Consider the following 14592-nt stretch of genomic DNA (forward strand, 5'->3'; position numbering starts at 1 on the left):
TGTTTTGGGGGAGGGGCAGTGAAACTTTTTACTTGTAATTGGAAACTTTTTTATTTTATTTGTTAATATTTCAGGTGGTGAAATAACAGCATCTGACATAGATCTTGGTCCTTTTGGTTTGGGGTTACTTATAATTTTATGGTTCATCATTTCTGTGAAGAGGTTTCTTGGCTCCTCTACATCAATGACTTCAACATCAACCACCTCTTTTGCATCATTCTCAACCTGTTCTTCCATTGTTTCACAAAATGAGGAACAGCTTTGTTAGTGATGAAAATCCTAGCTAGCAAAAAGATGCGTTGTTGGATACATAAATGCAAGAAATAGCAACATACTTTCATTTATTTGTTTATTATAGCATCCCAGTTTCTTTTCTTTTTATTACAACATCGTACTTTCCATTTTTTCTTATCAATACATTGTACTTTGAAAAAACTACTTGATTATATTAATGAAAATTGCTTTGTATATGTACAACACTGCTATAAAATTGTAATGCGAAGAAATGAAAGTAAAATTACTATAATAAACAAATAAATAAAAGTATGTTGCTATTTCTTGCATTCAAACCAAAATGTGAAAAGGTACATTGTCAGAGAAAGAACCTTGATGTTCTTGAAAAAGGACTTTAATCCTTCCAATGACTGGTCAAAATTGTCATATTGTCTAATGGATTTCCTTATCCACTTTGAAATGTATGTTAAGTTTCTTTCTTGACGAAATCGCTCATCTGCTTGCAAAATATTTAGGAATTAATTTGGTATTTGTAGGCAAATAAAATCAATCTGTTGTGAAAAAAGGAGAACATAAACATAGAAACATATCAGGGGGGAGAGAGAAAGAGAGAGAACTACCTAGGAAGATTATGGCTCCATAGTCTGACCTGTGTCGAATGCAACGGCCTACAGAAGATCAAAGTTACACTGTAAGAAAGCATTGAGCTAAAACATAATATAAAATAAGCTCCTAATAGAAACAGCAAAAACTATATAAGAATTTAAAAATTCTAGTTATTCATAAACATGATTCAACTGGGAGATGTGAAACCTGCTGCCTGATTAAGAGCTCTGAAAGCTTGCTGACAATACCATTAGCTGCCACTAAGAAGGTTTTTAGAGGATTTAAAAGCATCGTTGTATCTCTTTTTTTCTGCCACTTGAATATCACACATGCATGGTCACACAATACTAGCAATCAGCAGGATGTGAAAGACATCACATGATATCAACACTTTGATATCATGGAGTTCATAGCAGCCTCCTTTTTTGACAGACGGGTGTGCTCTGATCTTTTTTGCGTTCCTGTAAGAAACCATGGTTGGTTATAAATTTTAATGGAATCCTACTAAAAGTACAAGAAAAAGGTATATGGACAACAAAAATAAAAACACAAAAAAAAACTCACAAGAATTCTGGGCAACCACATTTGTTTTGTCCTCGCTCCTTAAGAAGTAGCTTACTACATTATCATAAAACAACATACATAAGAAGTGGAAAATAAAATGTAGATGCAAAGATTAACAGATAAAAAGGTACCATTTCTCATCAATATTATCTTGACCACGAACTTTGGCATTTGTACAGTAGCATTTTCTAGATGCCTGAAAGTTAACTCAAGAAAATGAAAACAGAACTTTGGCATTTGTACACTATTTGTAATGTGGAGGTTGAGCAACGAGATCATTTGTTTGTTAAATGTGAGGTTGTTGCTAGGAGTTGGTTTGAGATTTTTAAATGGTTGGAGATTTCACAAATTCCTTTTGATTCCGTTCCTGATTTGTTTGTGTTGGTGGATCAGTTGCCTATTGCTTCGAAAAAGAAAGTTGTCTTGGATACTGTGGTCTATACTTCTATTTGGTATATCTGGAGGTTCAGAAATAAAAAAAATAAAAAAAATAAAAAAATTAAAAAAATAAAAAGTGTTTGCTAGAGGAAAGATAAGGCAGAGTGAGATTGTGGACTCTATTATCCAATTTTCTTATCTTTGGTATAATAACAGGAACAACAAATGTATCATAGATAGGACAAATTGCTAGTGAGGCTATTTCAGTAAAAAATAAATAAAAAATACACTCAACTTACAAGAGGTGCCATTGAAGAATTTTATCAAACACTTGGTGTTCATAAAAATAAAGAACACAGATCTGTTGAATTAAGGGCAGTTTTATGTTATTCATTCTTTTTCTTTTCTTTCTTGTCCGGTATGTGCTAAGAGAGTTTCATCTATGGATGAATTTGCGCATTATTTAAAATAATTGAATATGTACAAACCAACCAAAAAAAACTTGTGTAATTATTGCTAAGTTAGTCACATCTTAATCAAATAGAAGAAATGGACACATCATAACATGAGATTACATGAAACAAGAAATTCAATAATTCGAATTGAAATATTAAGCAAGCAACTCTGATTACAAGTCAATTCAATGATCAGATAATTAAGGTAGAGAAACATGTACATGATTAGGAAGAAGGAAACAAGTGTACGATGTAATCTTACCTGTGCTATATAACTTCAAAATGAGCCAAACTGCACGTGTGAATTCAAATGTTCCTCTAGAACTGCCATCCCTGTAGGAGATTACAACAAGTTGTAAATCGGAGAGTAATGTAAGTTTTTTGTTGGATCAAACATATTAATCTGTTACTAATAACCAAAGGAGACACCATATACCTCTTCTTGTTTGGTCTTTATGAAAGAGTTTGGGTCTTCCGTTGCATGACACAATCCAAAAGTTGTATCTATTAACTTCAGCTCCGGAGTAGTTGATTGCCCATTTGTGAAAACTGTTATTTTTGGGCAATTTTTGATTTCCAAAGTATCTAATAATGGCCATTCAAAAGACTCCTTCCCCAGGAAAAATCCCATGAGATTTGGAAGGTTGCGAAGTGTTATGGATTTGAGACAAGGGAACACAACCTCAGTAGTAGTCGGTCTGGTTTCGGAATCTTCAACTTGCTTCACAATCACATCCATACTCTCGCACTTACTTATTTGTAGCTCTTGGAGCTGCAATAGACTACCAACCATGCAACTACTAAAAACGTGTCCAAGAAGCTTACAACTTTCAATTGAGACCTTTGTAAGGTTTGGAAAGTTCAACACTATCCACCGATTGCTCTTCCACATATGCTTCAGATTATTTAATCTACCCAAAGTCACCTCTTTTAGCTTTTGAAATGCCACAACAGATTGTGTTTCAATATCCACATCTTCATTTGTCCCTTCTGCTACTTCAAATACCTCCTCTATTTTAGATTCAGCATACTTCATGGTAATAGAAAGCTTTTCAAGATTCTTCAAATTAAGCAACTCGTTGCATGGAAAAATTATGCGGCTTTTCAATAATTTGTCACTCCATTGTGCATCTACTTCAACTAAATTTGAAAAAGACCAAGGGAACTGAAGTAGCTTTATCAAATCTGGAGTAGAGCACATAGGAAGTTGAGTCTGCTAAGAAAAATCAAACATAGATAGATAATCACAAACACGACAATTATTAAAGAAAAATACCTTTAATATTACAAACATATTAAAGGATTTCAAGTTCTGTTATTCTTCAATGAGCCAACATGTATTTCCAATCAACAACCTAGTTTATGACACTGCTTACATTATTTTTTGTGAAGATGAGCACTGTGAAGAAAATTTCTGATTTATATATTGCATTTGTTCAAATAATTTAGATTGTTATCGATTAAAAGTAAAAATTATAGTTTGTGTGTGTGTGTGTGTGTGTGTGTGTGTGTGTGTGGGGGGGGGATAAAATAAAAAGTAAAAGTTAAGTGTTTGGTTACTTCAAAAAGGGTAATTTTTCATGTACTGAATATTTACATCCAATTTTTTAAGGAAAAAAATAATAATTATGTTATTGTGTTTTTTATTGCATTGTCAAATACAACAAATGATATGTTGATAATATACTTAATACTTTTACAATCATCTCAACTATACTCTTTTCATCAATTTTAGGTAATAAACGCTTCATAAATGTTTCGCTTGTAAAAGATGAGAAAGAAAAGAACAACTTGATTAAGTAATAACTAACATCACAATATTTATAAAATATGTTAGATGATGGGATTAAATTGGATAAAAACGATATATATGATATATTAGCTCATCTAACAGCTTGACTTAAAAAATACGTGGCTTAACTTATGAATGAGTGAATATAACATCTTTCGTAACATAAGAGACAACTTAATATCTTAGGAATGAAATATTAATTTATAATAAAAAAATAAGATTGCATATTTTCATAGCTTTTCATGGATATAAAAAAGGGAAGTGGTTATATATGTATTTTCATTTGGTTTTGTTTTATGTTTCCTTCTGGTATACAAATATCAACCTGCCACCTAATTTTTGTATGCAAATAATATGTTGAACATCATAAAACGACATGCTGATCATCTGTTTAAATGATGAAGTAAAGTAACAACATACCTCTTGTGTAGCATTGGTCAAATGGAAGTTGAGGCCACATTCAAGACTATGCTTGCCGTAGGCTGTATGTATGTAGTTGAGCTTCGGAGTCATGGAGTGACCAGATGTGAAATTCATCATTTGTGGGCAGCCATAAATCTTAACCTTTTCCAATGCTTTCCACCTGAACTCATTCGTCCCCAAGAAGAAACCCTTGAGATCTGGTAAATCTACAAGTGTAAGGGACTTGAGACGTGGGAAGACTATAATAGATTTAGATTTTTCTGTGTGCTCTGTGTCTTCCTTCACAATCACTTGCATTGCCTTGCATTCTGCTACAGTCAATTCTTTGAGTTGCTTGAGGCTTTCAAGTGTGGAACTTGTGAATATATATTCCAAAACTTCACATTTTTTGATGTGCAATATTGTTAGGTTGGGCAATTGAAGCAGAGTCATATTTGCCGACCTTGGGAGGGTGATTGCAGTACAAGTATCATCACTTCCATCACCAACATTCGTAGTACTATCAACACCATCTTTGTTTATTTCTTTACTTTCAAATATCTCCACCATTGATTTGCATTCCCATATATACAACTCTTCAAGCTTATTCAGTTGTCCCACTACAAACCATGGAAACACTCTTGATAGGGCAGGACAAGTTGATATATAAATCTTTTTGGAGTTTTGGCATAAGAACCAAGAAGCAACACCGACTTGAGAACACTACAACAACACATGAAAAATCAATGGAGCTGATTAAATTAACAAAACTTAGCTGTTTTCTAGGTACATGCACACTACAATCTAACACAATATTTGTTTCTAAGAATGTAGTTATAACCACAAGTGCTTCCCACAACTAAGGTAGTTCAATAACAACGTCGACAATGTAAGTTGAACTACAAAAGGGCAATATACAGAAAAATCACAATATTTCGGCCATCTTTTTTACAGTTTAACAACTCCATTTCAGTTTTAGCTCATCAAACCTACCCAAGTTTAAAATTTCTTTCTATATTGACAAATTTGACCTACTATAGCAGGTTAAAGTGGTCATAATTGAAAAGGTTGTCAATGTTTAGTCCACTTAATTTCACTAAAGCCACTCAACTTTGACAAAGTTTTCTATTGTGACCACTTTAACCTGCTATAGTAGGTCAAAGTGGTCAGCATAGAATATTTCTCCAAACTTAGGTGGATTTCATAAGGCAAGCTGAAGTAGAGTGCCATGATTTATGAAGAGAAAATAAATGCCATTGGACTTTTCACAAATTCCAGGTCACCACTGGCATGACACCTCAGCAGAAACTTTTATGAGGTTCTGGTGGTGACAGACAGAATCAACAACATGAAGAGAGTGGAAGGATCATAAGAAGCATACGTCTGAAAGACACAGAATCAGCATAAACATAGAAGACCACCTAGGCCAAAAAATCTGGGCCTACATGTGAAAGATTCAAATGGTTTACAAGACAAAGTTCATGTTGGATTTTATGGTGAAAAAATGAATTAAGAGAAATCAGATCGTGGTGTTTGGACTCCACTCCGTTAAGGAAGAAGGTTTGTCAAATGACCAAAATACCCTTGTTATATATATAGCCAAATAACTAAAAACAAGAAATCAGTTGTATGCTATGCTTTATATTGTTGGCAAGAGAGAACAAGTAGATGGTGGATGAAAGAAAAGGTACACTAAATCAATCATAAAAGCGACCTTAATTATATAGGCTTACAGGAGATTTTGAACAGCTACAAAAAAGAAAATAGAAACAAGAAAAAACAAAACTGCCAGGGTGCTAATTAACACAATTAATTAGCATTTATTCAAATTAAAACTTGAAAATGAACAGACTTTGATTAGCAATTAATCAACATATATATTTCAGGTGTGTCTGCAGGAACACGTGTATAAACACATACAAGCATGATAAAACCCGTAAAATATACAAAATATTGTAACTCTAAACTTTACTTGTCTGTATTGAAGAAATAGCAACGCATTTCCATTTATTCTTTTATTAAAGCATCCTACTTTCATTTCTTTCTATTAAAGCAACGAAAATCCTTTGTATTTAGATGACATTGCTATAATTGGGTGGGTGTCTTAAAGTAGAATGCTTTAATAGGAAAAAGTGAAAGTAAGATGATCTGATAAGCAAATCGATGAAAATAAATTGCTACTTTCATATAGGTACTTTCAAAATCCACCCATTTATAGCATTCTACTTTCAACTTTTCTTTTCAGGCCATTGTAGCCATGTATAATTGGGTATATTTTTCAAAGTATGATGCTATAACTGGAAGAAATGAAAGTAGGATTTTATAATAAGAAAATAAAGGAAAGTATGCTGAACAAAAAAAATGACTAAAATATACCCAATTCAAAATTAGTATAGTGCCATGATTTATTTATGAAGCGAAAACAAATATCATTGGACTCTATATATAACCCATTACCCCCTCAATGTGAGAAAACAAAAACATTCAGAAATGAGTTTGCAATCAATATGCTTATATTTCCGTACTTGCACTGATTACATGCATCATCTTCTTCATGTTAATTTATTATACATCTATGAATTTTCATTAATTGTATATTGTAAAATCTATCTTAATTCTAATATTCTAAATAGATCGAAAGCATTTTTAGAACAAAGATTTTTCAAGGGAGTCCTTTTCAGTAAAGACCTGGTTAATTATACTTGATAAATTAAGATCTAGAGATATTTCCAAAATTGACAATCTTGACATTTGACTCTATAATAGTTCAATGTCAGAAAGTTAATATTTTATATATGACACTTTTCTGGTACAAAAGAAGTTGTAAACAGGAGCCTTTTGCCACATATTGTATTTATATATTTTCAGTTGGCACACTAGATACAGTTATGTAAAGTTTCATACTCTTTTGTTTAATGTCAGCAAAAAAAAAAAAAAAAAATTCTTTTAAACAGCAAACCGAATTTTATTAAGCCAAACTAGCGCATGCTAGGAAACAAAAAAAAAATGCATCAATAAAATCATTTTTGTTCTATTTTTCATGACTTATATACATCAATCAATCAATTTTTTTCTCTTCCTCACAATCCAGTCTTATCATAAATCAATTTAATGACCTACGCAAATGAAAAAACTATTAAATATTATGCATGTAGTTATTCATTTTTGTCTTTCCAGCTTCAGAAATATTAGCTTATGGAGTTATATCACACAACTAATGGAGAAGAGAATATTAAAAAAAGAAATAAAACAAATAATTGAATACATAAAGGTGCTAATTAACACAACTAAGTAGCATTTATTCAAATTAAAACTTCAAAATGAACAGACTTTGATTAGCAATTAATCAACATATATTTCTCATGCAGAATCAAAGTATGACACCGGAAGTGGACATGGTGGTCATTATAATGGTTAGTCTCATCTTCAAAACTAAAAAAGACAATGAATATGAGATATAAACAAATGCAAGCATGATATAAACCATAAAATATACAAATATTTCACCTAGATTTATAGCTATGAATTTTACTTATCTGTACAAAAGAAGGGCTAAATGCAAGAAATAGAAACGCATTTCCATTTATTCGTTTGTTATAGCATCCTACTTTCATTTCTTTCTATTGCAGAAATTGAAATCCTTTGTATTTGGATGACATTGCTAGAATTGGGTGGGTTTCTGAAAGTACAATGCTTTAATAGGAAAAAATGAAAGTAGGATGCTCTTAGTTATAAGCAAATAAATGAAAGTAAATTGCTATTTCTATCATTTTAGCCTTTAATAAATGACACAAGACCACCATATTGGTGCTATAATTGGTATATTTTTCAAAAAAAAAAATGCATCAACAAAAAAGACATCAATAAAATCATTTTTGTTCCATTTTTCAAATTACCTAATAAAAAATCAAGAATAATGTTGATATGGCTTATATGCATCTATCAATTAATTTTTTTTCTCTCCCTCACAATCCGGTTTGAGTCCACCATCCATATTAGTTAATTTAACTAAATTAAACTGGATACAAAACATTTTAAATGATTTATAACCATGCTTATCATAAATAACTTTGTGACCTATGCAACCGGATAAACTTTTAAAAAAAAATATTAGGTATGTAGTTATTTATTTTGTGTTTCTAGGTTCAGAAGAATTAGCTTAGGGAGTTATATAAAGCAGCTAATGGAGAATAGAATATTAAAAAAAAAAATATATATATATATATATATATATATATATATATAAACAAATAACTGAATATGTAAAGGATTTGCTTAAAAGAAATCAAATATACCTGGAGCTGATCATGGATGGAAGTAGTTGTGATCGTAGTACCGCCATCGATACTCTTTAGGCGTGGCAAAGACTGGAGGAAGACCAAATCAAGAAGAGGGAAGGAGGAGAAGGTGTTTGTGTGAGTAGAAGATATTATTTCTTCATTTTCATCATTAATATCTCTATTTGAAACAACTTCTTCAATACCATCACACTCAACTATCCAGACCTCCTTTAAGTTGGGAAGAAGTTTGCCCATGACAGGTGAAAATAAGTACTTTATGTTATTGCATAGACCCATTTTTATGACTGTGAGGTTGTGGAATGAGTAGGATTGCGATTGGTTTTGAGGAATTACAAGTTTCTTCCAATTGCACTTCCACACATCACTCATCCTCTCCATATCTGCTAAATGTAAAACCTTGAGGTGGGGAAGTAGTAGTGGTGGCGGTTGATGATTATATTTATGCAGAGTTGTTGTGAAATCTGTGCTGCTGCTGCTGTTACTGGAACTCTCTATCTCAAACACCACTTCAACATCCTTACAGCCATTTACATCAAGTGTTTGAAGGTGATTAACGTGAAAAGGTTTGGGATGAATTGAGGATTCAACGTCAGGAATATTACCATCCACCTCTGAAATGATCTCTGCCTTGGATATAACATTAATCTGCACATATCTCAACAACAAATATAATTACAAATCTCCTACAAATAAATATGTAAAATACACGCACTTACACAAATACGTAAAAATGATATTTTTCACAAGAAATTACAAAATTGGTCCCTGTGTTTATCTCTTCTCTTTTTTTTTTTTTTTTTTTTTTTTGGTTTAGGTCCATTAAATTGTTTAGGAATTTTGGTCCCCATTAACTTGCTTATAAATATGCAAATAATATTATGAAGGTTAATACAGATCCACACTTAGCAATGTGGGAAATATAGACTACTTCTCCAAACTTAAAAGTGTTGTAGTGACATAGGTAATTTGTCCATGTTTTTAAATTTGGAGTTTTAACTTTTTCTTTATCACATACTGAAGTGTAAAGATTTAGAAATAATTTGTCAGGATACATCTCTTCACGCAAATTAATAATCTTACTGGACTTTAAAGTGTGAACACATCCAAAGAATTGTGTAGAATTGTAGTGTGATATGTATGTACGTATAGAGACACATATACATAAGTGCTCTAGCATCAAAATAGAAATAAAAATAGAAAGCTCAATGACATCACATACCTCTTGGTTGTTCTGAACCAATTCAATGTTTCCCCTGGTTTCTTCCCAAGTTCTCCTACCATCTATACTCACATTCATAAGTTTTCTCACATCAGAATTGACCACGGTCGGTGTGAATACATTTACAAACCTCTCACACATTCGTATATCTATACTTTCAACAGCTTGAAAGCAACGGATGAGGATATCAGAGCTACTTTCACCTTTCATCCTCCACAACTCTATTAGCTTACCCAAATCAGATACCCAAATGCGTCTCAAGCTGCTACTGTATTCTTCAATTTCACCAACACAACTCATGTCGATGTTAAATAACACTTCAATGCTTCCACATTCTTCAACAACAAGCTCTTCCAGACGACCCAGCAAAGACATGGGATTGGTTGGAAACAGATTCACAAGATTATCACAATTTCTCACTTCAATCTCTCTCAACATGCAGGCATTAACGTCTTTGCTACTTATAACTTGATAAGGCCATATCTCTTTCAGCTTATCCATCCTCCAAATCCCCAATTTCTCCAACTTAGGAATCAGCATCTACACAATAATTAAGACATGTTGATAATCAGTAGTGAAATCAAACTTAAAATAGTTTGTTTGGGGGATCACAAATTCACAATCTAATCAATACAGATTTTCATTACAAAGAAAATCTATGAAACTGTCAACATAAATCCTAATATAGAGGTACCTGTTTGTTAAAGAATGGTTGAATTGCAAAGGCATTACTGGACATAGAAGATGTTGCAGATGTTTTCTCTGGATAAATGCTACTGAAATTAGGAAGGTCATCAAGTTCCAACTCCACCAGCTGTGGTAGCTCAATTACATTAGCAGTGTTGCAAAGACCTATCAACTCTGGTAGCATCTCCAATCTTAGAAACTTTAGCCCCTGAAACTTAATTGCCCCATCTCCACCATTCTCACTATGTGCAAGTACTTCCAGAACAGGGCAATCTGAAACTGTGAGGCGCTCAAGCTTCACCAAACCATTTGCAATAGGGACTGTGAAGAGGTACCTCAAGTTTTCACAGTTATTAACATCAAGGACTCTTAGATTATTAAATGACTGTTGAGGGAGATGAGCATATTCCACTAAAACTTCTTCAATATCATTCATACCATCGACCTCCAAATAAAGCACCTCAGTTTTCTCAAACAACTCATTGATGCTAGATTCCAATAGCTCATCTTTGTTAGTGACCAACCTTAATGTGTTTTCAAGTGAGTGCATATTTTTGTCAGTATTCTCTCCTAAACCACATCCCATAGAGATCCTGAACCTTTTAAGTTCAGTTAACAGCATATTCTTGGGCGTATCATTGTTGTCAAAGAACTCAACTTCTAATGCAGAAAGGTGCTTTGAAAGCTCTGCTAATTCGGCACGATTTCCATTTGTGAACCTGATTGCCTTTCTATCATCAACTCTCATATAAAGCTCTTCAAGCTCGACCAAATTCTTCAACACACCATCATCAATACGAAGATTTACACACCCTGTCAAATCCAGTAGCTTTAGCTTCTTCAAATTTCCGATTGTGGATGGTAAATGTGTGATGCCACAATGAGCAAAACTGAGCACTTCCAGATTCAAGAGTTCACCAATAGCAGAACAATCAAACATCAATAGGCACTGGTGGAGAATGAGTGTTCGTAGCTTGGTGGAGCATTCAAGTGATCGGGGAAGCAACGGATACTGCATTTTTTCATAGGCTACAACTTCAAGATCTTCCATTTTTTTATAAAAATCTTTAGGAAACGTAAGCGACTTATCTCCATGCATAAGTCTCAAAAGTGCAAGGTTTGGGTATTTAAAGTCTCTAGGAAACTCAAACATACCCCTGCAAGTAATAGAAATTTTGTTACAAGATTCACTCATTCCAGCACTACTCCACTTTGAATTATCACCATGGTTGATTATCCATGGATGGTCGCCCTTAGAAACTCTTCCTAAAACAAAATCGAGCACAAGATCATGCATTTTGACACACCCATCATAATCATCGCCATCCATCAACAAATTTGCTTTTTTGAGACTGTGCACATGCGTCTCTGTCCTGTCTCTAGCCTCTCCCAAAGTAGAAACCCCATTTAACAGCCGTAGGCCCCATGCATATCTTGTGAGTTCCTCGATTGGAATATTAAAGTCATCAGGAAACAAGCCACAAAGAAGAAAGATCTCTTTTTCCTCCTCTTCTTTTATATAGTCATAACTTATCTTAACACTTTCTTGCACATAATCAAGATTTTTATTCTCCAAACGGCGGAGTGTATCTCTCCATGCAACCTTTTCTTCAAACTTAAGACGAATGGCAATGAGATTAATAGCAAGGGGCAAAAAGCCACATCTTCTCACGATCTTTGTTCCTATTTTATTGAGCTCCTTATCATGTTGTTGTAAAGAACCTGTAATTTGCCAAAAGAAGTTCTGTGCTTCGGGATCCTCCATCACTTCCACTCTAACTATTTTCAAATCTGGATCAGCTTCTACAGCAATTTGTTTGCAAATATTTTCATATCGTGATGTCAGCAACAGCTTGAAGCCGTTAGGCAAAGGACTCAATCCAATATCTTTGAGTTCAATTGTCTCCCATACATCATCTAATATCAGCAAAACCTTTCTTTTACCTTCTAGAAGTTTCTCAAATGTTATACGAAGACGATCTGCTCTTGCTTCTTTACTCATTTCAGTTAGAGATGAGCCCATGTAATCTGCTACAGCTTGCTGAATAGAAAACATGTTAATTTGTTGCCCGATAACCACCTTCACAACATAATCAAACATCTTCTTATCTTCTGCAGTCTTTTTCACTTGTTCCATCATAGTGGTTTTTCCCACACCTCCCATTCCACATAGGGCTATCACTTTGCTCTTGTGATCTTGTTGAAGGAAATCGAGTATCTCCTTAAAACTTTTCTCTCTAGATCTGAAGTGATTTTGGGCACCAGCATCAGAAGGTGAAGAACTAGATGCGATTTTCGAGTTCACTTTCCCAATAGGTCTTTGAGCATCACTCCAAGTTATCTTACTATTTTCATCAATAAAACTTTCCATCTCCTCCATAGTCTTGAATGCCTTCCTTCCAGCTCGATACCTCATTTTCATGTTAAAACATCCATTCCCAGTACTTGGAATGCTTTGAGCTTTTTCTTTAGTCTTTTCAACTTCTTCCAACCAACTAGGTATACGAGCAGGTATCTCCAGATTACTTATATTGTTTCTTTCCATGTGCTTTTTGACATCAAGGATTGTACCATCCAGTTGCTTCATTTTGGCATTCATGTTCCTAACAAGTTTTGTGGAGGAAAAGATATATCCGAGCTGTTTTTTAACAGGATCCATTAATGATTGAACAAAAGGACTAACGATTGCAGATATAAACTCCATCTTTCTGTATTCTAGCTTTTACAAAGACCTGCAAACCATGTAATAGACAAAAAAGGCAATGAAATTGTTAAAAGTTGTTAATTATTAACTTGCTTAGCTATCTTTATTCAAATATAATATACAATCCATAGATAATTAGTGTTATAAAAGTTTCCTTCAGGATTTAGGACACATAACAAGTTTGGCTAGAATAGAATTGATAGTTGGTAAATTAATGTGTATGTAAATTCATAGTTAATTTTGCTGTTTGTCTTCCCTTGTCAACTTAACCTTGGTTATCTTTGAAATGATTGAAAGTGGGAATAGATTGTTAATTTCAACATCTTCATCATCGTTTGAACTTGTGAGAGATGAGGAACAAAATATCGTGCCTTTTAATTAGGATTTATTAGTTGTAAACAGAGTCCTACGGTGATACAATTAGGGGATTTATTAGGGCTAGAACTGATCTCTACGTGGAAGCATCTGTCCTAAGAAAACCATTCCTCCAAAACATTGTTCAATAATCAAAAGAGGGAAAATGAGGAGGCACTGTCATTCATTTAAACATTTACTTGATTTTATATGTGGAGCATACACGAACAATCCACAACAAGTAACAAAGCAAACATTTTTTTTTTCAGATAATTTCGTCAAAGGATCGATAGATTCAAAACAGAAAACAACTACGAAAAGTTATTCATAAACAAAGAGAAAAACTTTCAACAAAAACATACCTCTTCTACTATATGCGCCTGTGCTAATGCTTGCTGTTTTTGCTGCTGTGTACAACTGGTTTGAATTGTGAAGAAGAAGGCCAATATATGAAGTATGAAGAAGCCTCAATTATTGCTGTTGCGCTGCAAATACTATGGATTTGGATGAATGGAAGTAATGCAGTCAACAGTCATAATCTAGGTACTAAGAGCATTGCCTAACGTACTACAGAGTATAGCTCAAATAGTACAGTCAACAGTCAACGGTCCCACATATTGCTATTGAAGCACGATACAATGTTGGACCTACCCCACAGACCCATGAAGATGTGATATTTCTTTACACCACATTTATAATACCCTAATTTTTGGGCATCTCTTTTGTGAAAACTAGGATTTGTTAAAAAGGTTTCAAAATTATGGTAATAATTTAATTTAACAACAAAAAAATGTGTTTAAAAAAAAAAACATATCATATTAAATCAGAGGGTTTAAAATTATGAGAAAAAATATTTTGAACTTTTAATAACAAAATTAACATTGTAACAAAAAGGT

General features: G+C 33.3%; 1 protein-coding gene across 3 annotated transcripts; it reads right to left on the reverse strand.

Moving 5' to 3' along the window:
• Positions 1–203: 203 nt before the first annotated feature.
• Positions 204–14190, reverse strand: LOC145085927 (uncharacterized). 3 transcript variants are annotated; one of them, XM_079023623.1, is made up of 13 exons: positions 14059–14190; positions 10646–13370; positions 9952–10491; positions 8727–9377; positions 4450–5154; positions 2674–3450; positions 2500–2570; positions 1536–1862; positions 1405–1458; positions 1048–1301; positions 855–902; positions 606–730; positions 204–225 (listed from the first exon to the last, which is right to left on the reverse strand). In XM_079023623.1, the coding sequence occupies exons 2-7, from the start codon at positions 13340–13342 to the stop codon at positions 2556–2558; spliced, it is 5385 nt and encodes a 1794-aa protein (XP_078879749.1). In that variant the 5' UTR covers positions 13343–13370; positions 14059–14190; the 3' UTR covers positions 204–225; positions 606–730; positions 855–902; positions 1048–1301; positions 1405–1458; positions 1536–1862; positions 2500–2555. The 3 variants fall into 3 exon arrangements, with proteins under 3 accessions (XP_078879749.1, XP_078879748.1, XP_078879747.1); XM_079023622.1 differs by having other exon boundaries at positions 1536–1600; positions 2674–3453; XM_079023621.1 differs by having other exon boundaries at positions 2674–3453.
• Positions 14191–14592: the final 402 nt, after the last annotated feature.

This window comes from Lactuca serriola, chromosome 2, assembly GCF_051521515.1.
Source record: "Lactuca serriola cultivar US96UC23 chromosome 2, Lser_US96UC23_V15, whole genome shotgun sequence".
In the NCBI taxonomy this organism is placed as follows: domain Eukaryota; kingdom Viridiplantae; phylum Streptophyta; class Magnoliopsida; order Asterales; family Asteraceae; genus Lactuca; species Lactuca serriola.